Source organism: Ostrinia furnacalis, unplaced genomic scaffold (assembly GCF_004193835.3).
Source record: "Ostrinia furnacalis isolate ACB-3 unplaced genomic scaffold, ASM419383v2 OfSCF5652, whole genome shotgun sequence".
NCBI lineage: Eukaryota > Metazoa > Arthropoda > Insecta > Lepidoptera > Crambidae > Ostrinia > Ostrinia furnacalis.
Window position 1 is genome coordinate 46,459 of NW_021135891.1, and position 26,418 is coordinate 72,876.

General features: G+C 38.5%; 2 protein-coding genes across 2 annotated transcripts in view; both read right to left on the reverse strand.

The window, feature by feature from the left end:
• The window catches only part of LOC114361361 (talin-2), a gene marked incomplete at its 3' end in the record, with an annotated part of 52,228 nt that extends 43,592 nt beyond the window's left edge, over positions 1 to 8,636 (reverse strand). The window contains exons 1-6 of the mRNA XM_028316359.1: positions 8,601 to 8,636; positions 3,725 to 3,874; positions 2,834 to 2,983; positions 1,389 to 1,492; positions 707 to 848; positions 66 to 254 (exon numbers count right to left, since the gene is read on the reverse strand). Coding sequence (XP_028172160.1) covers positions 66 to 254; positions 707 to 848; positions 1,389 to 1,492; positions 2,834 to 2,983; positions 3,725 to 3,860 — 721 coding nt within the window. The remainder of the gene's footprint in view (positions 1 to 65; positions 255 to 706; positions 849 to 1,388; positions 1,493 to 2,833; positions 2,984 to 3,724; positions 3,875 to 8,600) is intronic.
• Positions 8,637 to 16,109: 7,473 nt separating this feature from the next.
• Vinc (vinculin) overlaps positions 16,110 to 26,418 on the reverse strand; it is a 51,833-nt gene continuing 41,524 nt past the window's right edge. The window contains exons 22-27 of the mRNA XM_028316346.1: positions 25,622 to 25,849; positions 23,361 to 23,490; positions 21,678 to 21,790; positions 20,977 to 21,067; positions 18,440 to 18,504; positions 16,110 to 17,610 (exon numbers count right to left, since the gene is read on the reverse strand). Coding sequence (XP_028172147.1) covers positions 17,503 to 17,610; positions 18,440 to 18,504; positions 20,977 to 21,067; positions 21,678 to 21,790; positions 23,361 to 23,490; positions 25,622 to 25,849 — 735 coding nt within the window. The 3' untranslated portion in view covers positions 16,110 to 17,502. The remainder of the gene's footprint in view (positions 17,611 to 18,439; positions 18,505 to 20,976; positions 21,068 to 21,677; positions 21,791 to 23,360; positions 23,491 to 25,621; positions 25,850 to 26,418) is intronic.

The window sequence follows — 26,418 nt, forward strand, 5'->3', positions numbered from 1 at the left end:
TCTGTCTCCCTCGCACACTACCACATCAGGACGAGTAACAGAGATGGATAGTGCAGTCAACTTACCCTGATCCTCTGTGACTGGATGTCTTCCTTCCAAGATAGCATCTCTGGCTTGCACATACAACAGGTTCAACTGTACCGGGTCTCTTGCGTCCACATTTCGGTCGGAATAGAACAGACGGCGTTTTAGCAGCAACGGCGCGTCTCCCGCGCCCAACTCGCGAAGGGTGGACTTTTGTTCCAGCCACTCCACTGGGAACAAAGACTTGATTATTACAACCATTTAAAAACCTTTAACCAGTTAGTAGTTGAATAAACACCACATCAATATCAACATAGCATAAAGTTATCGCGGTTAAAAACTTATGAATCTGAATCTCATCGTGAAAGGGATGTTTCCTGGGTAAAAAAAAGCAAGAGTTTGAATTAGTTCGTCAGTTAACTTATAAAAAAATACTCGACACGTATTTTTCACTTTTTTAAACTAATCAAAATTGAAAGAAATATAGCGCGCCAAATTTCAATAGAAAAGGCCCGTAATGTCAAGGAGTGCATAAAAGTTTAGCACTTTGTGACGTCACGCGGAACTTTAACGAACCATAACTTCGTAATTCCTTTTTTGATTGACAAATAAAAATGTACGTGTCCAATATTTTTTAATAATATAATTGACGGACTAAAAGTTTTTTTTTTAACTAGCCTACCGTTATCATCAGTCTTGATCTTCTTGCTCAGCTGTTCGAGCTTGGCATCTCTTTCCTTCTTCTGGGCCACGCGCTTGAGCGTCAGCGTCCCCGTGCCGGCTGGCAGTTTGTTCTCATCCTGCTCTGTTTCCCGGTCGTGACACTGTATAGAAATTAGGTATTAGAAAACGTGAGTAAGTAAACTAAGGTCATAAAAGTCATTTATTTTCTGAAAATAAGCTTTAAAAAGCGCTTTTACAGTCCCAATATGTCCCTATCACTGCTTCGGCATAATAAATGAGCCAATGTTGAGAAGAACGCTGTAAGAAACTCAGTCACCTTTATCAGCCTCTTTTTCAAGGATGTACTAATCGACAAAGTGTTTCAGCCATTTCGAACGGAAAACAAAATACGTTTTATGCCGCATGAACTCTAGAAAACTAAACCTAAACATGTTTCAGCCCAATGACGTCCTCAGCTGGACAAAGGCACAAACAAAGGCCTCACCCAAGGATTTCCAAAACGAACGGTCAATATTTTATCATTTTATCCCGATTATTCTCAAGCAAACTAAGCATGTTCTACTGCAGGACATAGATTTCACCATAAACTGTGGTGTGGAGAACTGGAGAAGCAGTACACAATACAGTACACTTACTACTACAGTACAGTTTACAATAGTAAGTATTCGTAGCAAACTCACCAAGCCATATTCGTCGTGGTTTGTGATGCCGAGCCTGGCGCAGATGTCCACCATCAGCTCCTCAACTGTCTTGGACTCGTCCACTTGTAACGTCCTCACGGATCCTGGTCAATACAAACATACAAATTCTTTATTGTTATTCCACACGTTACATTAGCATCTTCAAAATAATATTGGACACCTAAACGGCACTATTCCCACCTCTCGTTCCCACCGCTGCAACTCCTGTGTAGCCAGGATCTACAGCTTGACCGCCAATAAGAACCCAACCAGTGAAGGTCCAGTTTGTCCCGGGGGAGAGTTAAACTGTCAATGGACTATACCTAACTAGGAAGCAATAAATAAATTGAATTTGATTTTGAAAACATTAGGGACCATGTCGGGCACAAAACGAAACTCGCAAAGTAACAGAGCAATCGCCCGGCAACCAAAAGGTCGTGGGTTTGATTCCCACTTGAGTAATTTTCAAGTTTAGTTCGCACGCTTCACTTGAATGCAAAAAAAATAGTAATAAATGTAGAAGTAACAAAAATTCTTATGTTATGTTTTTATTGAACCCGCGGTCATGTCATATTCTTTTAATAGCAAGTTTTCTCCCGTATCAAGAACCTACAGTAATCTTTTCACATTGAACTAAAATGGAAATTACGCTGGACGAGTGTTTAACCGGTCGATAAAAATAATTTATCTTCACTCTCAGTAAATGTCCAGTTTTTATAGAGTTCAAAGAACTAGACTGAAACGTTTTTTATTTATTTTAAAGACACAGTCGCAGTTAATTTATTAAGAGCACTATTCAATCGGCTACATAATAAGAATAAGAATAAATTTATTACTTAATAAAACTTAGCCTAGATACATTTGATTTCACTTACTTAAATTAAGGTTAGTGTGCGAAGGTAAAATTATATATTAATACCTAAACTAAGCAAAATTGTTTGTATAATGGCACCACTATACCTACAAGATATTTAGTGTTGTATAGGATTAGGCACCTCATTCAAAGGTAACTGCGATGGGTTCGATTCCCTTAGGAGATGTACGTTTTAAAATGACTGTGTATCTAAAATAAATACTCGTACCTACACTGTTAAAGACATTTTCGGCTTGAATCAACAAGACAATCTTGAATCTGACAATCTCCAAAAGTGAATTTCAGTCCCTAGCTGTTCGCATTATCGCTTAGGCCCAGAACAGACGGTGAAACGCAACTGCAACTGCTAGTTACTTTTGAGTTGCATCTAAGTTTCTGCCATAGCGTTCGTTGAGAGACCACACATAGCGCGACCAGTTTGAAACTTTCAGTTTCAGTTTCATTCATAAGAATCATCAGAAAGTTGCAGTTTCGTTGCAGTTGCGTTTCACCGTCTGTTCTGGGCCTTAGTGTGAACATAGGAGGAGTTCGAAGTTAAGGTTGACAGGTTGACTGCGAGGAGGGTGCTCACCATCCAGTAACCTGACGCGCAGGTTCCTCATGCGGCACAGGTAGTGAAGCTGGTCCCCGTCGCGCAGCATGTAGTAGTCCAGTTGCCGGTGGCCCTCCAGCCACACTCCTGAGCGCTCATCGTCAGCTGACGTCAGGAACAGGCCGTATACTGGAGGAAAAGGAAAATATTAGCCATCTTCGTTTTCTTTCGTTCGACTCTATTGATTAACTAACGATCGAATTCGACAAGCCCTGAGAAGTGCAAACAAAGGCCAGGCTAGGTCTTATACATGCGTTAAAATAATAAACAAATAAGGGTAGGTGAGACATGCGGCCATGAAATGATCCTCTTATTTTCACTACATCAAAAAATATGGCAAACTGAAGTGGCTATCGCTATATATATAGGTCGAACATCGGTCTTAAAAACGAAGAAATTACTATTAAAGCCTAATCAAGTGGCAGTGGGCGGGGCACATAGCTCGTAGAGACGATGGCCGTTGGGGCAGAAAAGTTCTCGAGTGGCGACTACGGGCTGGAAGACGTAGCGTGGGCAGGCCTCCTACCAGGTGGACCGACGATCTAGTGAAGGTCGCGGGAAGAGCCTGGATGCGGGCAGCGCAAGGCCGTTCATTGTGGAAAACCGTGGAGGAGGCCTTTGTCCAGCAGTTAACGTCATTTGGCTGAAACGTACGAACGAACGAAGCTAGTCTAATCACTATACGTATTAATAGGGTTTTAGAATTGAAATGGCAAAAGTGGTTTTGGGAAGCTTATCTGCTCGATGGACAGTCGATCTCAAAGGCGGAGGATCTTATTTTGTGACGTTTCTTTTTGGCGTAGGTCTAGTGTTACGTCCAGCTTCGGTGGAATTATATGTCTAATATGATTTTCAGAGTAGAATAATCACCTTTCCCATCGTCCCCCGTGAGTATCTTCTCCTTGACCTGCGCCTGGGCGGCGGCGACCGTGGTGGACGACTCGAACTTGAGCGTGCGGGTCACCGCGCCCTCGTCCAGGACTATCTTCAGCGACAGCGGGGCCATGGCTCATGGGGTTGCTGGGGACAGGGCAAAGAACATCAGGTACTTACAAATAAAGGTGGAATATAAACGACTAGCTTTCCGCCCGCGGCTTCGCGCGCGTGGACTACATTATCTACATATTTTACGAAACCCTATTTTTTTTTTTTTTCAAAATAAAATTTAGCCTATGTTACTCGTTGATAATGTAGCTTTCGAATGGTGAAAGAATTTTTAAAAACGGTCCAGTAGGTTTTGAGCCTATTCATTACAACCAAACAAACAAGCAAAGTTTTCCTCTTTATAATATTAGTGTAGAAGTGTAGACAAACAAAATCATTTATCTACGCTTCGATTTTACCGCCCGGTTTTGTCACACAGAACAAGTCTGCTACAATGCCGGCCCGCCGAGTGTATACAGGATGTCCCAAAATTATCACGGAGGATTCATCAGCCCTTATTTGATTATTTTAGGTGTTTTTTGTGCTAATTTTTTGGGACAACCTGTAAGTAGGTATATGCGGAAAGGCCGAGCGGCTTTTTTCCTCAACATTCATCTACCTACACATTTGAAAATATTCATGCATATTTAATAGGTCATAATAATTCATAGTGATGTCTTAGAAACTATGGTCGTATGGTATACAATCAGTGAATAAGCTTAGCATCTAAAATTAAACCCAAAACCGTCATCCGGCCAGATTTTAACCGATGATGACAAAAGTGAATCATGGCATTCGCAAAGACAACGTCCTTAGTCATGGCTATCGCTCGTCACAGCTGCAACGATCCAAGCTGCGCGTGCGCCGAACATACTGTCAGTTCGTCCTAAACGTCCTTAGCCGCGACTTATTCATTAAAAAATAGTCTTTAGCGGTCATTTAATTAATGCAATAAATGAGAAAGATTTAAGACGACTTTCCGACATTTTATTTTACACAGATACTGACTTCACCCTGGAAGATGTCGCTTCTTTGAGACAAGTCCGCCTAATTACCGTTTAAAGTTTTATATTTCTTGATAGGTATGGTTCTGTACGATTCTCTATATGTAGATCTATCCTTTAAATTGTTTGTAGTCATTTGTTTTGAATGTTGTGCAATAGAGTATCTAATTATTTATCTGTCTAATTGTTTGTCGTCCACTAAATACTATTATGTTAACGCATTATGTTATCTAAACATGAATATCATTACAAGATAGAGATACATTCAAGATTCGTAAGTCGTACTACATGTTTACCTTTTCGTACGCATCGTTTACTTCTATACCTTAACACTTGCCACTTGCAGGACTCAAAAAGGCGTAAGTAAAATTGATTAAATGCATTTATTAGGTCAAGAGCGACTCTACCAAGAACACTACAGTACTACTGTGGTAAGTACTCGAAAAAGAAATGACCTTAAGATCATTCAAAACCGCCTTTTTAACCGCCTCTGTGGTCTAGTGGTAAGACCACCTGCTTCAGACGCAGAGGTCCCGGGTTCGATTCCCAGTGGGGGCAGATTTTTCTGTTCGGTTTGGTTGGTGGTAGGACTGGTAGGGCTTGTTCTAAGTTCGCCTGGCTAGCTACCACCATCTTACCTAAGTCTGTCGCCATAACAACAATGTTCACAGCATTATTGTGTTCCGGCAGTTAGAGGTAAGATAGCCAGTTCCTCCGTGGTTGAGGATTCCGGGTGAAGCTCGCTTCCACCTTCGGCCTGATCGTCACTTACCATCAGGTGAGATACAGGCCAAGAGCTTCCTCGTTGTGGATAAAAAAAAAAAACAATCCAAAGTAAATTCCAAGAATGTTCATAGAATTTAAGCCAATATTATAAATTAGATGTGTCATTATTAGCAAATATGTACAACAAATCTAAATGCGTAATCAGTTTTCGCAATAACATTGATTCTACATATAAATCGAATTACACACTACAGGAAGTAACAGGTAAACTAGAATCACGATGACTCAAGCATTCGCAAGCATTCCAGTTCCAGCGAATTCGCAAAAGTTTTACCAAAATAAATATTCCCCACACAATCGTTTTCGTTTCGTTTTTTATTGACGCTAACGTATCGCGTCCGGCGCGGTCACAGACCTTACGGCATGACTTCGATTTGTCGCGGCCAAGGTTTCTTTAGAGGTCATCAGCAAAAATGCAAAAACAAAGCTTTTTGAAAGTAGTGAGCTTTCAAAATTCTAAGTTCATTTAGATATTTTTGAATTAAGTATTAATTTCACTACGTTTTGTTAGCATACAAATCTTAAAACATTTATGTTTGTTATAGCCGAAAACAGTTGAAAGAGATGTTTTTTAAATGTTTCAGAAAGTTTCTGCAACTAGTTTTAACTGGATCACCTTCACACTTTACTTATACGGAACACTTAAAAGTTTGAAGTCTTCACTTATTGTTATGAAGCTAATTAAAGTGAATTCACTCCATTAAAATTGAACTATTTAATGAATACCTACTTTCCTGTTAAACTGTTGTATTTGAATACAGTAGGCAGTTTAATATGGCGTTTACTAAACATTTCAAAATACCAATAGGTACTTAATAGCAGATAACAAGTGATTATATTTTTCGAGCTCCGAACCTGTGACTATTTGTAACACTCTACCAACATCATTCGCTATTTGCCAATCATCACACTGATACCCACTAAGCTCATTTTGATAAAACTTTTCCTTAAGTTCGTGCTATCACCGTTTCTTTGTTTGTTTACGGAACACAACAACACCCTATATTATGCGATAACATAGTAAGTACAACATACATACCGTATCCACTTATTTATAAACCAAAACAGATGATAACACACGTTTCCAACTTCAACAACACTTTCAACTTAACTTTAAAACTTTGTCACTTACTTTTAACTTATAAACTTAAGTTCCACCACAGATATAATACTAGGTTCCACAAACAGGTTGTTACGTCACTGTACCGCTTTTTATCACGATTTTTCTCGTCCAATAAGTTACTCGATCGACTCTCCCGTTCGACGTCTGACCTCACACTGGCTTCAAGACTGCATGGATGTGTCAGAAGTGAATCATCAGTGTTATGACAACACAACACTCTCGGCAGCCTTGAGATGACGAATAAGGAGACGTGTGCTCATTTAAGTTATCAGTATGGAAGGGTTTCTGATAATAAGGCATGCGGTATTTTTATGCATGGCAAGGACCGTGCCATATACAGGGTGTAAAGCAGGGAACAATACTTTTTTCCGGTATTTTGAGTCGTCTCACAAGCTTCATACAAACAGAAACACTGCTTCATGTATATGTTACTTTGATTTCAGTAAATCAGAACCTGTTTATTAGTAGACTGTACAGGATGCAGTCTATACTTACCTACTTGAATAGTATTGATAATAGTTTTCCTTTTTCTGAAATTATGGTGTATATTGTAGAGCCAGATTAAGGCATGTCTAAAATAAAATATTTTTCGCACGTATTTAATGATATTATATTATTTGGGCTTTTATTATTTAGTTTTATGTCATGAACAGTCAGATTTATTGTCTAGCCTAGCAGATATGTTTTTTTTTTAGAAAAAAATTACAGGATTTTTACTTTTATTTTCCCTGTAATGACTGACTCTTTATTACTTCGGAAATTCCTACCTTTCTACACCCTGTATACACGAACCAGTTAAAATTAAATGCAACCTATGCATTTTATTATTAGCTCTATCCACACGACTGCAAACTTGAACTTGACGCTGTAAAACTTGATTTCAAACAGTTAAAATAACAGTATTTTTCCCGCTCCGATAAGCCACTTACGTCATTGATGACGTCACCATTAATGTATGCAGCGTATATTTACGAGGAAAAATACTCGAATGCGATCATCAAATTCTTGCTCCGCAGGTAAGTTCTGTAATTAGTTGTTTAGAATCTCTTTAATATACCTACTATTGGACGATTTTAAATTATTTTAGCTCAATTTCGTTCAATCACACACTTAAGTTACGGAGTAGCTGCCACTATATGATTGCTCCGAGATGGGCATCTGAAAATCAAACATTAAATATTGATAAGATACGAATACGAAAATTGTCTCTTTTAAAAACAATTATGATTACTACTTCTGTATTGTACTTAACTACAAACGTTGTCAGAATTTACTTCAATTTAGTAGGTACTTACCTATGAATAATTCAAATACTCGTCAATTTTATTAGCCAATTTTATAAATTAAGTAAACACATTTCATAGTAAGCGGAACTGTGACTGTCTCATCTCCATAAGGTTACTCATTCACACCAAAAAGATAAATGACTAACTCATTGATTAACTAAAAGATACTGATTCACTCACTAATCAACAATCCCCACAATCGTTGTTCTACAGTAAGTAACCCATATTGATTCTGTAGTTCTACGAAGTACCTACCTAACTACCAAAAAATATGTAACTTAAAAATATTGAGACTGGCCACCTGGCGTTCAACAGTGGCCAAGGACTTAAACTTATTGCCCGTTTTCACCATCAATCCCTAATTTATAAGTGACCCCTATGTAAACAAAATTCCTGTTATGTCACATACATAGGGGTCATTTAAAAATTAGTGATTGGTGGTGTAAACGGGCATTAGAGACACAAATATTTCGACAACCCAAGACAGACAGCCGGCTGATCCATTTTGAAACCTAGAAGTGCAGCGGAGTAAATTTTACAGCTGTCCTGGCGCTTCAAAACAAGGAGAGCAGACCCTAAACAATGGGAAAAAGGCCAGGGAAAAGAATAAATCTGAGACTCACCAATCACCACCACTTCTAAAACTTCAAAACTACAAACAACTAACACGTCTACTGAATGTGTAACACGAACCAAACTAAGAATTTGTCCTGTTCAGGATCGAAATAGCCGTGGCCTCATCCTTATGATAACTTGGAATAATACGCTAAATAGTTTTCCTTTACGGAAAATATTGACAGATTGGTCGGTTCATGTAAACAGACAGATATAATGTATTTTATTTCGGTTCATTATTAATACTCGAATGCACGTGATTTTTTGACTCAAGGCTGAGCAATTAATGTAATTATATTTAATATATTTATACATTGTTGTCACATTATATCGTGAGACTTTATATGCCACCAAAGGGTCTGACATGTCTCGTACTGACGAGAACTTAGATCCCTTCCAGCTTCCAGGTATTTTATACACAATAATATAAATTAAAAGTGTTAAAGTATAAAAGTTTACGGTCTTTATCACATTATCCATGACCGATCCCACTCCATCCGCTACAATCTACATTTTACCTACATACATACAGTTAATGTTATTATAGTAATCAGTACCTACATTGAAATTTCAACTAGATAATATAACTTAAGTACTGCAATTTCTTTGGATCCAAATTAAATTATGGCTATAAATCTGAACGGTATTTTAAAGAGAATATTAAGACGCAAGGGTACATACATATTTTCGGAGCGTATTGCTCAGGGAGGACTCACAGGTTAACTGGTAGAGAATGCCTTACGGTGAACATAAAGGGTAATACAGAATAAAATCACATAAATAGAAGAATAAATATGTTTATTTCGCTATAAAGAAAAATAGTTTAATCTCTATCAGTTTAGTGCTGGAAGTTTACATTTAACCACTACACTTCACAGTGTAACCTCGCTAACCTTACCCTAATCTAAAGCGTCGAGTTTGTATCAGAAGTGTACTTAGCCATTTCTCTATTTAGTAAAGTTATCAAGGGCTGCGTTTGGCAGAAAATAGCACTTGTTAGAAATTGTTAGCAAAATGGCGATTGCCATGGCATGCTGCATGCAGCTTTAGCATGTTTTCGGCTAGGACGCGTTTGCTGAACTTCAAAAGTGACGTTTTCTCATACATTTATTTGACAGTGACAGCACTTACCGCAAAAAGGACTCCATTTTACTTAGGTACTAGCGCTTTTTTCCGCCAAGCTTACAAAAAGTTGAGAAAAGAGTGAAAAGATGGTTAGGTATATGAAAGAAGCAAATTGAGAAAAAAATAAACGAAAACTATAACAAATAAACAAGAAAAAGTAACATTAAAAAGCATGAACTTAAGCCAATAAAGAAGAAATTCTAAATAACTTATAAATTATTTAACCAATGAAAGTGATTTATTAATTTAAGTGTCTTTAACTCTACCTACTTTATCTTACTGTATAAAGATATTAATTTTATACTCTTATCTATGCGTTTAAGTTTAACTGAGTAACTTGTCCGGTCGTACGAACTGTCTCTTTTGATAAATGACCATAATTTATTATGCTTATGTATCTTAAAAGAAAATTTGTTGCAATAATATAAATGAAAGTTAACTGTACATATTCCTGAGCAGCGAGAACGAAACATTATTAAATATTCAATGTAATTATTGAGTTAATAAGTACCTATTATTGTAGTCTGTGCACCAATCATCAACAGCAGAATTATTGCACTATTTTTAGGTTACAACAAATTAATAAGCATAATAATAATTAAGCATTAACGGGACTATTCCCACCACTGCCACTCCTGTATACCCAGGATCTTCAGTTTGGCCTAGAATAAAACCCAATCAGTGAAGAATGAGTAGTCCGGGGATAGATCAAGAATACTTCTCGACATTGTACTGTTTGTGACAATAATTAATCATTATCCGATTTCTCGGTTTAAGAAATTACTTAAAATACATCCTTATTTTATAAGCAACCAAATTAAGATTTTGTAAGTTTCTCTCTAGTTTCATGAATTTTTATTAAGTGTGTGGAGGTTTCATCGATTTAATTTTCTTCTCGCTAAAATCGCACTACTGCATTTGAAATTAAGGTGTTTTAATTCTAGATGTTATTGAATTACTAACTAATTAAAGTTAACTATGACATTGACCATCACAGCGTCACTTTGATGACGATAATTCTAATTTTAGCTCTATCGCCGAATCCTACAATGACGTAAATAAAGACTCCGCCATTTCCCGTTCGATGACCATTAGGTATTGACCATGATTAATAAATTAGTATCTTGAAATAACAATTTTTCATCAATAAAACCATCTAATCTACCTACGTCTCTCATCTCTTTCTAAAAAATACCTCTATGTATGCGTATAGCCTAAAGTTCTAAACCTTATTGGTTTACGAAGCGTCGCAACTCAATATTTAGTTATTATATTTTTTTTTACAATCAGACGTAATTTTTCTCACAACCATAACTGACAAAGCTGTTAATGTTTTTAACGAAAAACCCGAAGCGAGTGGCACATCGTGTAACAGTTACACTGCAAAAGTAAGCTCTTTTTTCAAAAGGATAAAGGTGGTCCGTGGTCTCTTCGTCGATGTGTCACGTCTTATGTGCCTTTAGCCTATGCGCAGACCATCGATTTTTTGTCGGCCGATAGTTTAGTCGGGCAGTTGATCAGTATGGGCGTGTATGGAAGTGCGCACATTACACCGATTTGATTTGGCCGATTCTTCATACAATTTTTAATATCGGGCACAACTATCGGCCAACGGCTTAGATGTAAATTATTGTTGTTGATGTCATTTATACGCCATTCTGAATAACAGAGCCTTAACTTAGGTCGTTTCTAACTTTATAAATAAAGGTTACAATAATGACACACGGTTCTATATTGGCTCACATAAAATTCTAAATCCTATTTTTTGTCTTACTACCGATTTGTGTTCATAATAATCTCTCTTCATAATTTTGTTTTTCATACTTTTTTTATTCATACATTTTTATTACTACCATCGGAGCTCATAACAGTTAGTAATCATAATTTTTTTATCAATACTGTTACTACCAAGAACCATTTAAAATACATAATTTTTATTTTCAGATCTTTTTTCTTCATAACATTCATTGATCATATTGTTTTAATTAATAATGTTGTTACTAAGAACATACTTCAACTCATAATGTTGTTGTTCAGAATAATTTACTTTATAACAGACATACTCGTATCTTTAAAAAATCATGTATAATTTAATAGAGTAGATAAGCATGCAGAGCATGCAGCATGAAAGCAAGCATGCAGCATGCATTGGTATCTCCTCGTCTCCGGCGCTGCGGGATGTGCAGCCCTTCCGCCCTTGCGTAACGAGGCTCAGGCACCCACGCTTGCTTCCGCAGCTTCGGCTTTTTGGATCGCCATCGGCGCCTTCGGCGCCTCGGCGACCAGCCTCAGCCGCTCCAGCTCACCCGGGCGCCTGAGCCTCGTTACAGCGGGCGAGGGCTGCCCTCCCTCCGCGCCTCCGGCTTTTAAATTACACTCTAGGGGTAGGGCAGACAAGACTACGTGGAGTCGGTTTTGCAGCGATTCGTTTCTGTCACGTTAGTTTTGTGGCACAAAATATTGCCTGTTTTGGACCATTTCAAATTAATTTAATGTTAAAATACGATTTAATACGAATATAGACATCATGATTTTCAATAATATGGATAAATACACTTATGAGTAATAAATTTATGAAAACAAATATTAGGATACATCACATTTATGAATATTATAGTTATTAATTCGAATGATTATGAGTTTCGATCATTAGTACAGAAAAATATATGAAAACAAATATTAGTAAAAACTAAGTGTATGATTAGTGATATTATGAATATCAATGATTATGTTTTTAAATGTGTAGGTTTTAAATTTTTTATGAAGAATGATCATTATGGTATCAAATTGTATGAGAAATATTTTCGGACCTCCAATGATAGGAATTGAAAAGTTATGTAAGAAAATGCGCTACCATGACACACGCTATGCAATTTTTTCCTAATACGTACTGAATACTAGCTGATAAGTTACACCGCAAAGCTAAATAGTTCCTACACAACCATTAAGCATGTTCTAACTTTAGTGCGAAAAGATGGTGGATCTTCAAACGTTTTAAAGAAAGAACGTTTATTTGGTACACAATACATTGCAATTATAATTATGTATGTGTATTAAATTTAGCTGTGACTTTGCCTTAGGTAGGTAAGGCTGTTCAAAACCAGCGAATGCGTCCAAGCGCAAATGTCATCATATTTTGTTTATATTGTAATACAATGAATATCGTTATTATAAATAAGGAAATATTAACCAATTTTGTGCCTAGCATTATATTGAATGAGGAACATCACTTTGATGTGTCAACACAGTGCCACCTTGTGTAGTTGACGTAGGGGCGTTTTTGCCACAACAATGTGTGATCTGATGTGCTCCAACTACGTAACTTCTACCTAACTATCGAGTATTCAGTGAAGCTATGTGAGAAAACCTGTAGTTTACGTACTAGTTTTGTTTATTCGACGGTTTATTCTAGAAACTTTACAGTAATTCGCTACACGTTTAGGCCAAGTGGAAACTTGCTCATTGTATAGTTTATGCTTAAAGTTACTTAATTTACAACAAAAAACCGCAACTAAAACTCAAATTAAATAAAAATCGTTTATTAGAATAAATAAGGCTTAAAATAACCAACAAAAAGGTAAAATTTGTAAAAAAAATCCAAAAAGCACATGATTTAGTAAATTTAGATTAGCAACCAATAGTTATTTACAATTACACCGTAATATTACATTATTAATGCGACTGTACTTAGACTTACATATTATTTATTTCATGTTCACTCATACGCACATACAAAAATATATTTTAGTTGCCTAAACTTTTCAGAAATGTCATGAAAAAGAGCTTAGCCTTTTTTATAGAGCAGTACAAGGTTGGTCACTAAGTTTAAAAAGAAATGAATCAATTTTAATAATATTTAGAACTGTTCTTACAATATTTAGAGGCGTTGTATTTTTACTTGTCGTTTTTCACGACATTCCTTTAATTGCCAATGCTACAAAGTTATCCGACTTCAAAAATAGCTACCTATATGTAGGACTAAATTCCAGATAAGTATAGTCACTAAACTAAGCTTAAACTAGTTTTACAACAGAAAAATGGCTACGACACTACCTTTATCACATAGATGCTGATTATAGAGGTCAATAGTAAAATATAGTATGTTAAATACATTTAGTATTTTATAAATAAAACCATATTTGTTTAAATACATTAACACTAGTCTAAAAAAGGTTTATTAGCTTGCACCTTTCACAAATAACGGATACACTTCTTTATAGATTTTAAATAAATGGCTGTTTTTAACCGATTGCGCGACGCAAAGCAGTGGTAATGTGTTAAATTTATACCGTCCAACACTTTTTTCTAAAGCTTATAAATACTGTTTTAGCTGCACCAGTTCTTGATTCATAATGATTAAGTTAATTCGAAAGAACTTAAAATTTGTGGTTATGATTTTACTTTTTTAGCTGCACCAGTTTTTGTTTTATAATAATTAAAATAAAATAAGGTGATTCGAAAGTAATTAATTAAAATTGTGGTTATAGTTTTGGTAAGAAATAAAGTTAACATGTTAAGTGACGCTTCAGAATTTAAGTATAAGACCACTAGAATACCGAGTCGCGAGTTAAAGCTGCTATAAATGAACACAATCCATACATAAAGCATATCCGTTATTATATCACACACCTTACAACGTCATTACTTACAACTATAAGGCTGTGGTCTCCTATAAACGCAGTATGTAGTTTACGTACAACGTAACGCTCTATGCTTACTATACAAATGTACTGTTGCGAACTCTTTCAGACATTGACATCGACGTATGAACGTCGAAAGGAACGTTCGGGACCGGATTTAGGCAGTAATCATGAGGAAACGTTTTTGACTTCCATTGCTCAATAATTACATGGTTTTGACATTTCGGTGAGTTTTTATTGTAATCTTGTTTATGGTTCATTCAAAAAATTTAAAAAAGAAATAAACGCGGTAAACTCTGTCGGCAGTAGAGATGTGTAACTCCGGAGTGAAAAAAAGATGTGTATCCGTACCTACCAAAGAGTACAATTGACCATTTTATATGGAAAATATTTTGGGGCCAGGGGCCTTTACTCCTTTGTTGTCCCGAGGCTTCCATAAAAAAAACTAATTTTATTTTAGCAATACATACTCTTTTAAAAAGCACTTTTACACGTCCCAATATTAACCCTACCACTGTTTCGGGACAGTAAATGGGCCAGTGCTGAAAAGAGGCAGCGCAAGAAACTCGTTCACTATTGTCAGCCTTCTAAATCCGGCACTGGGAACGTTTGGCGCTGACGTCGTACGCCACGTATAGCGTTTATTGGAGACCGTAGCCTTAGATAATTTTCCGCCTAAATGTGTACTTCTAATACAAATCGTTAGGACACTCATATCACCGCTGGTTATCGTAAAGCACTACAATGGCACTTCCATTCTTAAATCACACTTTTTACACTTCCTAACTTAAAATTTTGGTTAAAAAATTTCGTTGTCAAATAAAAAACATCTAAATGTAAAATATTAATGTTATAGCCTGACCAGGAACATAAAAACCCTCGCCATGTTGCGGAAAACTAATGGTACTAATTTCTTTTAATGGCAACAGTAACTGAAAACTTCATTGACATGTCACCTTGCATGTCAGTCTATTGCTGTCAAAGTGTAAACAAACTTTATTTTAAATGTGCGCAATTGGTTTTATGAATTAAATTGCTAAAATATTTTTATAGTCGTGAAAGAAAAGTGGTTCACAATGTGTTAAAGTATTTGTCGAAGAGAAATACTAAGGGTTCGGACAATATTTTCATTGAATAATGTTTCCGACAAAGGTTGTCAAATTGACTGACATGTTTATCGTATAGTACAGTCAGTCCACTATGAAAATTAGCTGTGGTTTGTTTCAACTACCTATTTTAAAAATTTTACACTTTCTAAGTATTGAATTTTATGGGATTGGGAAAGAAGTACCGAGTTTGAAGCCTTCATGAGCAGACATTGCAGTTGAATATTCAAGTTCTGAATTTGATTATTGATGTATAATAAAATAAATCTACTAGCTCGATTGATGGTTTCATTTAGCCAGGGTTTCAATACAAAATGTTACAGTGTATTACATCAATAAAAATATTCTTATTCTTATTCTTATTTAATTTATTTAAATCAGGTTACCTATAATAATATTTTTTCGTTAATTTATGAAAATATCAAATTAGCCCGTAATCCTGAATCCTGATACATAAAGTTAGCCTATTAATTTAACACAGGTACGACTGTACTCAGTGTTGCACTATCAAATGCAATTGACGCGCCTCTATGCCAGGGTTTTTATGTTCCTGGTCAGGCTATACAACTTAATTAAATGAAAATTACGTACATAAATACCAACTTTTTTCAAATATATTTGACTTTATATATTTTAACTGAAAACACTGAATATGCATATCAATATAAGAAGAAAATAATGTTGATTACATATTTTGTAACATAACAATATACTATTGCACTTACAACTGTTAGAATAATTTTAAAATTAAATAACTAAATTAGTGAGACAATAATTAAATGAAATTAATATAATTAATTATTACTTATGATTAAGATAGACTTATAAACTCGTAAACTAAAGAGAAAAAAGTTACCGCAACAGTTAAGAAAAGTATTTTAAATAAAACATAATTAATCCTATAAATTAATTACATAATGGCCGTTTTTATTATGGTGGTATAAACACGGCAAGAAGCTATAGTAAAATTAATGGCAGATTGCTTTGCCAAAGAGTTGTGGTGTTAAGATAAAGAAATATCCTCTAAAATACATCAGATGCTATCTGTTGGAAGACTGCTGACACCAGAAAATATGTATCATATTTTTTAATCAGAAATGGATGTTATTTGCCGATACCTGCTAATATTGTTGATGTGATCGTTCGTAAAGCAAGAACAGAATGAACCACACGAAGTTATTTTTGTTTTTTCACTTCTAAGATGAGAGGTGACTAATTGAATAGGGTCTGTGTAAGTTATAGATTGATGGTCACAACAGCAGCTAGGTGTGATCTGCTGTGCTGTTGCTGCATGTATATCGGTCAATGGCGGTCAAGTACTGGGACCCGATTGCGCTAATTTGTAATGTATCCAATTCATTCAATTCATCTCCAGTCTACACTTCATTTTCATTCCAGCTGAAGTGCAATTTGGTATCACGGTAAAGTTAACGCGCTAACATAGACGAAACAACAGACTCAGCACTTTCCATTAAAAGTCCGAACACCTTATTTTTGAAACTAAGATACTAAAACAGCGAAAGTTCGTGAAGCGTTTGAATTGCGTGTGAGAAAGCTAAGAAGTAGCTATCTGTCATCTTTTACTCCAGAGGCGCAGTTGCGTTCCGTTTACTTTACAAGATCGTTTGAACTAGCTGTCAAAACGACACCGCGATACGGATTTGTCAAAGCAGTTGATGTTTGCTCATTATCCAGTTGCGTTGCAGTTGAAAATTTTTAGCGCAATCGGGGCCTGATCTGCTGTGCAAGGTCGTTGCTGCATTTATATCGGTCAGTGGCGGTCAAGTACTGTTCCTGAAGGCCTGCTACTCGAGTGCTCAGCGTGGCACCAGGGAGGCAATTTAGCATTAGTCCTGCAAGTTCGGGTTGCTGTTAAATTTTCTCGGTGGTGGTCGCGTGGCGTGGCTTTTCTGCAGTGATGACGGTGGTTGCGTGGTTTCCTCAGACCTGGTACCACTGCTGCAGTGTTGATGGTGGTTGCATGGTGTCCTCAGACCTGGTACCACTGCTGCAGTGATGATGGTGGTTGCATGGTGTCCTCAGACCTGGTACCAGGGCGAGCGACGCACCCATCGCAGACGGTAACCGCCCTGTTCCGTGCGAATCTTGATAGACGCACCTTCGGCAGCTTTCACTGTCTCTTTCACCTGCATGGATGGCATATTTTAATAAAGTCATGTTGCTGTGTGTGCAAGTTACAAAACGTGACAGATGTAATGCCTAAAGCTTCGCTCCGGTGTTACATCGCTGTGAGGAGTTAGTTCACTCTGTGAAGTGTTTTCAAAAAATAGTCACGATTTGTAACTTCTCCAAGAGGGCACTATATCGAACAATGGATTTCAGATGAAGCCTCATTTGAAATTGGTTATTCGATTTTTTTTTCTCTCAATAGTCCACTCAAAAAGTGACCAAAAAGGGGTGCAGAGTGAGTGAGCTGGTACCTAAGCAATTTCTTCAGAATTTGGTTCAGGATGCTTAAGGAGTAAACATACTAAAAGTCCCCGCCCCGTCACTCACGCACTCTACAACTGCTTTTTTGAGTGGACTACGATGAGGGTTTTCGCGAATGAAAGATCCGCTAGATGTCGGGACGTGGATGTGGGGTCTGACTGCTGCGTGATTGGTGGATTTTGACATATCTGTCAATGTCATGTCAAAAATAACCAATCATGCAGCATTTGGACCTCCCGTCTACGTATTGCCATCTGGCGGATTTTTCAATCGCGAAAACCCTCATTAAATAAAAATTTCGATTCTCATCCCCTCATTTTTCTACTATTTTTTTAAAGAATCATTAACCCTTCCAGTTACACAAAATAATATATTCTTGTTTTAGGAGTGGATTCACCACAATAGTCCAGCAGCAATTTGGTTCAACTACCCTCATCCTCAATCGGCAATTCTACACCGACACCGCTGGCTATTGTGGCCTGAATATATCTCATCTGTGAATAAATTTAAATAAACTGTACTCACGCTCTGCATCAAGTTCTGTGCGTTCCCGACGAGCATTTCCGTCGCCTCCTGGTCCTCTTCGCTACCTGGATATGACAAAACAATATAAATATTTACTAACTACGACGAACTACCCATCACCTTTTTATCCAACACCAAAGGACATGCAGATGCAACATCCATCACCAATATTCATAGAATTTTCTAGACATAAATCTAAGTTTGCGGTATAGTCAGCATCAAATAGCTCGTGACACCCAAAATGGCCAAAAAGTTCGCAACACGTTCGTCTTTGTTACAATGAGGGCAATCGTTTTAGCGCTCACCAGTTAGCGTCACTGTAGAGTAAGGTCCTGTCAATCGCCAGGGGTGCCAACTGTTAAGTATAAAAACGATAGCCCTCATTGGAATAAGGTTGTGTTGTGTTGTCAACTTTTTGACCACTTTGGGTGTCACGAAGTATTTGACGCTGACTTTACAGAGAGCTTTAAAGAGATGTCGCTTGTAAAATCGATAATTCTATCGATATGCTATCTAATTTGACAGATTTTCTTTCAGCATCTTTAAATCTACTTCCATTGAGACATGCAATTTTCTCCATTTTAATTACTAAAAATGTCTACAAATAAGCTGCCGTTTTCAAGACCATATCAAGCAACAGCTTGATGCGATAAATGATAAAATACTTACAATATTAAAGATCTTGTCACAAACCCGATTTTAAGACTTTTGTGAACGATATAAATGGCAGTAAAACATTATTTTCGAAATACGTTTCGTTATTATGTCTCATATTTATAGTTGACATAAGCACTATTTAGGAAAGAAAACATTAGAAAGCGCAAAGAAACATAACTGTTCACGAAAAAACCACCTTGTCGTTTAAGAAAACGAAAAAGCATTAAAATTGCAAGCAAGAAATAAAAAAAATCGCATATAAACATACAAAACGCACACACAATAATATGTATAATGGTAAATTTTGGTTACTTTAGTGGATGCACATAAAAGGTTCCTGTAAAACGTTGAAACGTATCATCACAAACAGTAATTATTTGTAAATGCTTCACGATGCTTTTACTAAACATTCGCCACTTTCATTCATGTGTTTAGTGAACAAACGCTTCACAGTGTAAAGATAAGAATTGCTTTTTAATCTTACCCCTGTATTCATAAAAAAATACAAACGTTTTCTGAACCTATTTTAGTTAATATATTTTGTCTTGTTCATGTCAATGTCAATGTGAAAAGAATGACGGGGACAAAACATACATTTTTATGAATTTGGGGGTAAGCCTTCACAAAAAGTGCGACGTGCATCGTGCAATATCGCCATGCATGTAGACAGCTTTAAATACCTCTGTAGTCCGGCATGCCGACTGCGTGTTAGCCAAGCGGACATGTTTAGTGATCAAATGTTAATCGCCAATCGAAATCGTACTCCCAAGTATACTACTGGACAAGCTGATAAAAATGTATGTGCCAAATCTTGGTATTACTTCAATAAAAGACATTTCGTTTCATACAACGTGTCACAGATTTTAATTCTAACTAAAAAACTTTAAATAATGTAAACGAAATGCGCACGTAAATAATTTAAACATCTTAAAGGTCTTCAAATCAGGTCTAAACAATATCAATATCTCATTTCGAGTCTTGCGGCACATTTGCTGTCAGTTACTCGCGACGACTTAATGATTTGTTGTTGATGCATATCAACATTAGATGAGCAATATTTTAATTCAGTGCAGCTTGTCTAGTAGTACATAGAAGTCTTTGTAGTAAAAATAGCTTTATTAAACCAACTGGCACGAATTGATCGAAGTATGATATCGAAATGCTATTAATCCTGTACTGAATAGTATCATACAAACAACTTTTAAATTAATCTATTCGTGCAAGCTTGTTTGATAACCATATTATTTGCATTAAGTAAGAAAAATGTTGTAATTAGTTATTAAATAAAGTGCCTTAAAGATATTATCAAAGCGTGTCAGTATTTAGTAAATGTATTAGAAAAATTGGTAACTGTTTTAAATTAATTCACCATAAATATTTGTATAGAGCTTACAGCGTTACAAAATACCAATTAAACATTTTTATTAGCATTGCATAAGGCAAAAAGGTTAAAGGTCGTAGGATTAATAACACCTGGATGTGGTCTTTGTCCAGCAGTGGATGGCATTTGGTTGAAATAAAGGCAATCTCCAAAATTATCATCATCATCATCACTATCTCGTATTGAGGCGTCACTTGACAAGACACCCTGAAAATCGTGGCCTTCGTGGTCACAGCATATTATGCTGCCACGTTTCAGTGGGCATCGCTATTGCCAGAAGATGGCACTAATCAAGTGCTCAGTTCACTCTTGGTATCTTTCTTTTTGATATTATCTATGTGCCATTGGCTTTTTTGTGATGTCCATCGTAATAATGTTTCTTTCTGCCAACTGGCCTTTGTGGAAGTCATTAGAGGAGGCCTATGTTCAGCAGTGGACGTCCTGTGGCTGAGATGATGATGATGATGATGATGAAAGGTGAACAAACTGAGGATCTTACCTTGCGCGCCCAGCATGGTGGCTTTGACGGTGGATAGGATCTTGAGCTGCGTGCCGATGGTCGGGATCCTCTCGCATACTTGCAGCAGGTTCTGGAAAATACAATAATTGCAATATGTATTAATAACAGCTTTAGTAAACAATAATTTTATAGTATTTTCCGATAATGTACCAATCCCACTCTTTCCGTGGATGTCACAAGGCGCGACTGAGGAAGAAATATGCGAACATCACGCTTGCCCAACTTGTCTGGCCAGCACAGGAATGTAAACCTTCATTTGCCTCTGGTAAATTAGAGGTTTGACCTCCTGCAGTGGAAACTAAGACATCCCGTAGAGAAACCTAGACTTTTTATCCAACCAAACAATCGGTCGACTAAAGTGTGTACCTCTAGCATGAACAACTTTCGTCTTCGAATCGTTTTTGTATTCGACAAAATTCAATACTTAACTTTCGAATTAAACCATAATAACGTGACAATTTTGATTGTCAAAATAAGTTTCGTGCAACCATTTCTCATACTATGTTCACTTTACGACACGTTCACAAGGGCGCTGTTTTAGTTTTCGTACTAAATCTTTTGATGGCGATTAGAATACGCAAACGATTCGAAGTCGAAAGTTTTTCGTGCTAGAGGTACTGTAGTCTGCGAGGAGTGTAAATGACTCCTCCCATGAATGATGATGATGATCCCTCACTCACCGTCCGGATCCTCTTATCGGTGCACTCGAGGGCCAGTTTCTTAGCGAGGCGGGTGACCTCTTCAGAAGCCTCGGCGATCGCCTTGGCCGTCGCGATCAGCTCACGCTTGCTACCTGTTATGTGATATGAACAACGGTTTAACAGCTGTTAAAATTGACCTACCTGTTGTGACATGAATAATGGTTTAGCAGCTGTTAAAATTTACCTACGTATGGGACTAGAAGTCAGGTGAGAATGCGGCGTCAAATCACACTGGGGGCCATTTTGTGCATCAATTTTTTCTTTCATGAACGTTTGTGATTGGGACCACAGCACAGCGAAATGACGCTGTGACATCTTATTTACTTTAATTGGAATGACTACTAGACACAATCAAGTTTAATCTTCTAACTATCAACACAAGTGAATTTGTAAGATAATAATATCATTATGTGTCAAGTTCTCAGCACTGGCCCATTTATAGTCCTGAAGCAGTGGTAGGGTTAATACTGGGACGTGTAAAAGTGCTTTTTTTAAGCCTATTTACAGAAATAAATGAGTTTTATGAGTTTTTTATGAGTTTTTATGAATTCAACGGTATCCCTTGTTTAAATTTCCAAAATTACACAGCATCATCATTATCAATCATCTTTTGGACAGGCCTCCTCCAACTCCAGTCAGATTGCTATTACGACCGAATCTTAAAACGATATAACTTAGTAGCAACATTACACTTTTCTGGTTGTAATTTAAAATTGTATAATGTAAATTTTGAATTAGGTATTTAAAAACATAATATTTTAATAAAGCCAATAGATAAGAAGATAGAAATGAATAAACACATAAATGAAAAGTAAATAATTGGTCCATTGAAGGCACTTACCGCTCAGATTCATAGCGACCTCTAGCGTCCGACAGAAAGCAATGAACAGATATACACAGTGATAGCATAGTTATATACAGTTTGCGCCGAATAACATTACGGAGATTATATTTAAATGTTACTAATAGGAATGCGAATACCTCTTGACGAATATTCGCATTTCTGTTTTTAGGTTTGATAAGTAGCAGCGTGTAAACTACCGAATGGTATTCGAAGCAATTTTTAAATGTGCAAAGATGATTGTGTGTGACACAGTTTTTACAAAGCAGTAATAAGTATACATTGAGTTTATTTTATAAATTCAATTTAATAATTTCAAACAAAATAAATAATAGCAGCGTAGTGGAAATAGCGTCATATAACGATGTAAATATTGTTTTTACACATAATAGTAGCATTAATATTCATGTGTAAACAATACATAGTATAAAGAGCTAATAGCAGGATTGAATGGCTACATAGCCAAAATTGTTACCTGACACCTTTTTTCCTGTTTTTTACAGTCTACAACTAGAAAGGAATGACCATCGACAAGAATGTTGTTACCATAGACATATGACTATGAGCTGCGATGCTCTCGTTGTCTCTGGCCGCTATAGTCTGGTCTGCGAGCACGTAGAATTTTGTCCAATGACCCCAAGCTACCCATCCTTATCGCTCGCGCGTAATTATATTGCTGTCGCGTCTGCAACGCGCGCCCGCAGTGAGTGTGCGAGCGCGACAGCAACATAATTACGCGCGAAGGATGGGTAGCTTGGGGTCATTGGCCAAAATTCTACGTGCTCACAGACCAGGCTTTATCAACCATAGACTAGCGTTACCTTTAGAGTCGGAGCGGACCAGCTCTGACAGACGAGCCATAAGGATGGCCATGCGCTTGGCTGCTGCGATGATCTCGTTGTCTTTGGATGACCATTCGCGCACTGCCTTGTGTAAGTTGTGAGCCGCCACCTGGAAAACACGTGTTTGTGACGTTAGCTCTTATCACAGACTAGAGAGAAATTATCCGCCTCTGTGGTCTAGTGGTAAGATCACCTGCTTCAGACGCAGAGGTCCCGGGTTCGATTCCCAGTGGGGGCAGATTTTTCTGTTCATTTTGGTTGGTGGTAGTAGGGCTTGTTCCAAGTCCGCCTGGCTAGCTACCACCATCTTACCTAAGTCTGTCGCCATTACAACAATGTTAACAGCATTGTTGTGTTCCGGCAGTTAGAGGTAAGATAGCCAGTTCCTCCGTGGTTGAGGATTCCGGGTGAAGCTCGCTTCCACCTTTGGCCTGATCGTCACTCACCATCAGGTGAGATACAGGCCAAGAGCTTCCTCGTTGTGGATAAAAAAAACTCACCAGTATAGGCTGGCTAGGGTGCGGCTGCCTGCTGAATATGTCTTCTCCTTCATCGTCGGTATCCGTCGGCGGCGATGGTCTCACGTGGTTCTCTTGTAATGCTAGCGGTAACGTAAGGTGACTCACCAGTATAGGCTGGCTTGGATGCCAGTTCCTTCGTGGTTAAGGATTCCGGATGAAGCTCGCTTCCACCTTCGGCCTGATCAGCTTCCTCGTTGTGGATAAAAAGAACTCACCAGTATAGGCTGGCTTGGGTGCGGCTGTCTGCTGAATATATCTTCTCCCTCATCGTCGGTATCCGGCGGTGGCGGTCAAATGGAGCTGTAATGTAAGATAGGGCCAGCGGTAACGTAAGGTGACTCACCAGTATAGGTTGGCTTGGATGCGGCTGTCTGCTGAATATATCTTCTCCCTCGTCGTCGGTATCCGGCGGTGGCGGTCAAATGGAGCTGTAATGTAAGATAGGGCCAGCGGTAATGTAAGATGACTCACCAGTATAGGCTGGCTTGGATGCGGCTGTCTGCTGAATATGTCCTCTCGTTTATCGTCGGTATCCGTCAGCGGCTGTGGTCTCACGTGGTTCTCTTGTAATGCTAGTGGTAACGTTAGGTGACTCACCAGTATAGGCTGGCTTGGATGCCAGTTCCTCCGTGAATGAGGATTCCGGATGAAGCTGGCTTCCACCTTCGGCCTGATCATCACTTACAAGAGCTTGCTCGTTGTGGATAAAAAAAAACTCACCAGTATAGGCTGGCTTGGATGCGGCTGCCTGCTGAATATGTCTTCTCCTTCATCATCAGTATAAGGCGGCGGCGGTCGGCGGCGGTGGTCTCACGTGGTTCTCTTGTGATGCTAGCGGTAGCGTAAGGTGACTCACCAGTATAGGCTGGCTAGGGTGCGGCTGCCTGCTGAATATATCCTCTCCCTCGTCATCAGTATCCGGCGGCGGCGGTCAAATGGAGCTGTAATGTAAGATAGGGCCAGCGGTAATGTAAGATGGCTCACCAGTATAGGCTGGCTTGGATGCGGCTGCCTGCTGAATATGTCTTCTCCTTCATCATCAGTATAAGGCGGCGGCGGTCGGCGGCGGTGGTCTCACGTGGTTCTCTTGTGATGCTAGCGGTAGCGTAAGGTGACTCACCAGTATAGGCTGGCTAGGGTGCGGCTGCCTGCTGAATATATCCTCTCCCTCGTCATCAGTATCCGGCGGCGGCGGTCAAATGGAGCTGTAATGTAAGATAGGGCCAGCGGTAATGTAAGATGGCTCACCAGTATAGGCTGGCTTGGATGCGGCTGCCTGCTGAATATGTCTTCTCCTTCATCATCGGTATCCGGCGGCGGCGGACGCGGCGGCGCGCTCACGTGTAATTGTTGTAGGGCCAGCAGTGGAGCTGTTGTAGGGCCAGCAGTAATGGAGCTGTTGTTGGGCCAGCAGTAATGTAAGGTGACTCACCAGTATAGGCTGGCTTGGATGCGGCTGCCTGCTGAATATGTCCTCTCCTTCATCATCAGTATCCGGCGGCGGCGGTCGCGGCGGCGGCGCGGCGGCGGTCGGCGGCGGCGGGCGCGGCGGCAGTCACGTGGAGCTATTTTAATGCTAGTGGTAACGAAAGAAGACTCACCAGTATAGGCTGGCTAGAATGCGGCTGCCTGCTGAATATGTCTTCTCCTTCATCATCAGTGTCCGGCGGCGGTCACATGGAGCTATTTTAATGCTAGTGGTAACGAAAGAAGACTCACCAATATAGGCTGGCTAGGGTGTGGCTGCCTGCTGAATATATCCTCTCCTTCATCATCAGTATCCGGCGGCGGCGGTCGCGGCGGCGGCGCGGCGGCGGTCGGCGGCGGCGGGCGCGGTGGCGCCGATACATGTAGCTGTTGTAAGGCGACGGGTAACGCCGGCGGCGGCGGCGGCGGCGCGTAGTGGCGGCCTAATGCTGATTCTACTTCGCCAGCCGCGTTTATTATCTGGAGATAAATGAGTGGCTGTTAAAAATTTGGCCTTGATAGCTATTTATTTGTACTAACTTAAGGTAACAACATAGAGGAGCTTTAAAACTGGTAATACGTTAGGGTATGAACATTATATGTAGTACAGTCAGCATCAAATAGTTCGTGACACCCAAAGTGGTCAAAAAGTTCCCAATAAAAAGGGCCAATGGTTCTGTTGTCAACTTTTTGGCCACGTTGGGTGTCACGAACTATGCATTTGACGCTGACGGTACATTACGGTGAAGATAATGCGATATGAAAGCTGCATTTTATAGCTGAAAATGAACTGCGAAGGTATAAATCTGTACAGAATAGACTGTGACGTGGCTTGAGACCCAAGACAGAGAAGGCCCTTGACTACTCTTAAAAAAAATTAACAGTAATCTGTGAATATTAGCAGTTGTACTGTCGCTGAAAAGGAAGAATCTTTGAGAGAAAAGATGGATCTCATTGATTCTTAAATGTCTAGAGCCTCCAGTAGACTATAAGCAGGTGTAGCGAATGACATCAGCGTAGTGCACGGCCTGCTACACGGTTTGCTGCTC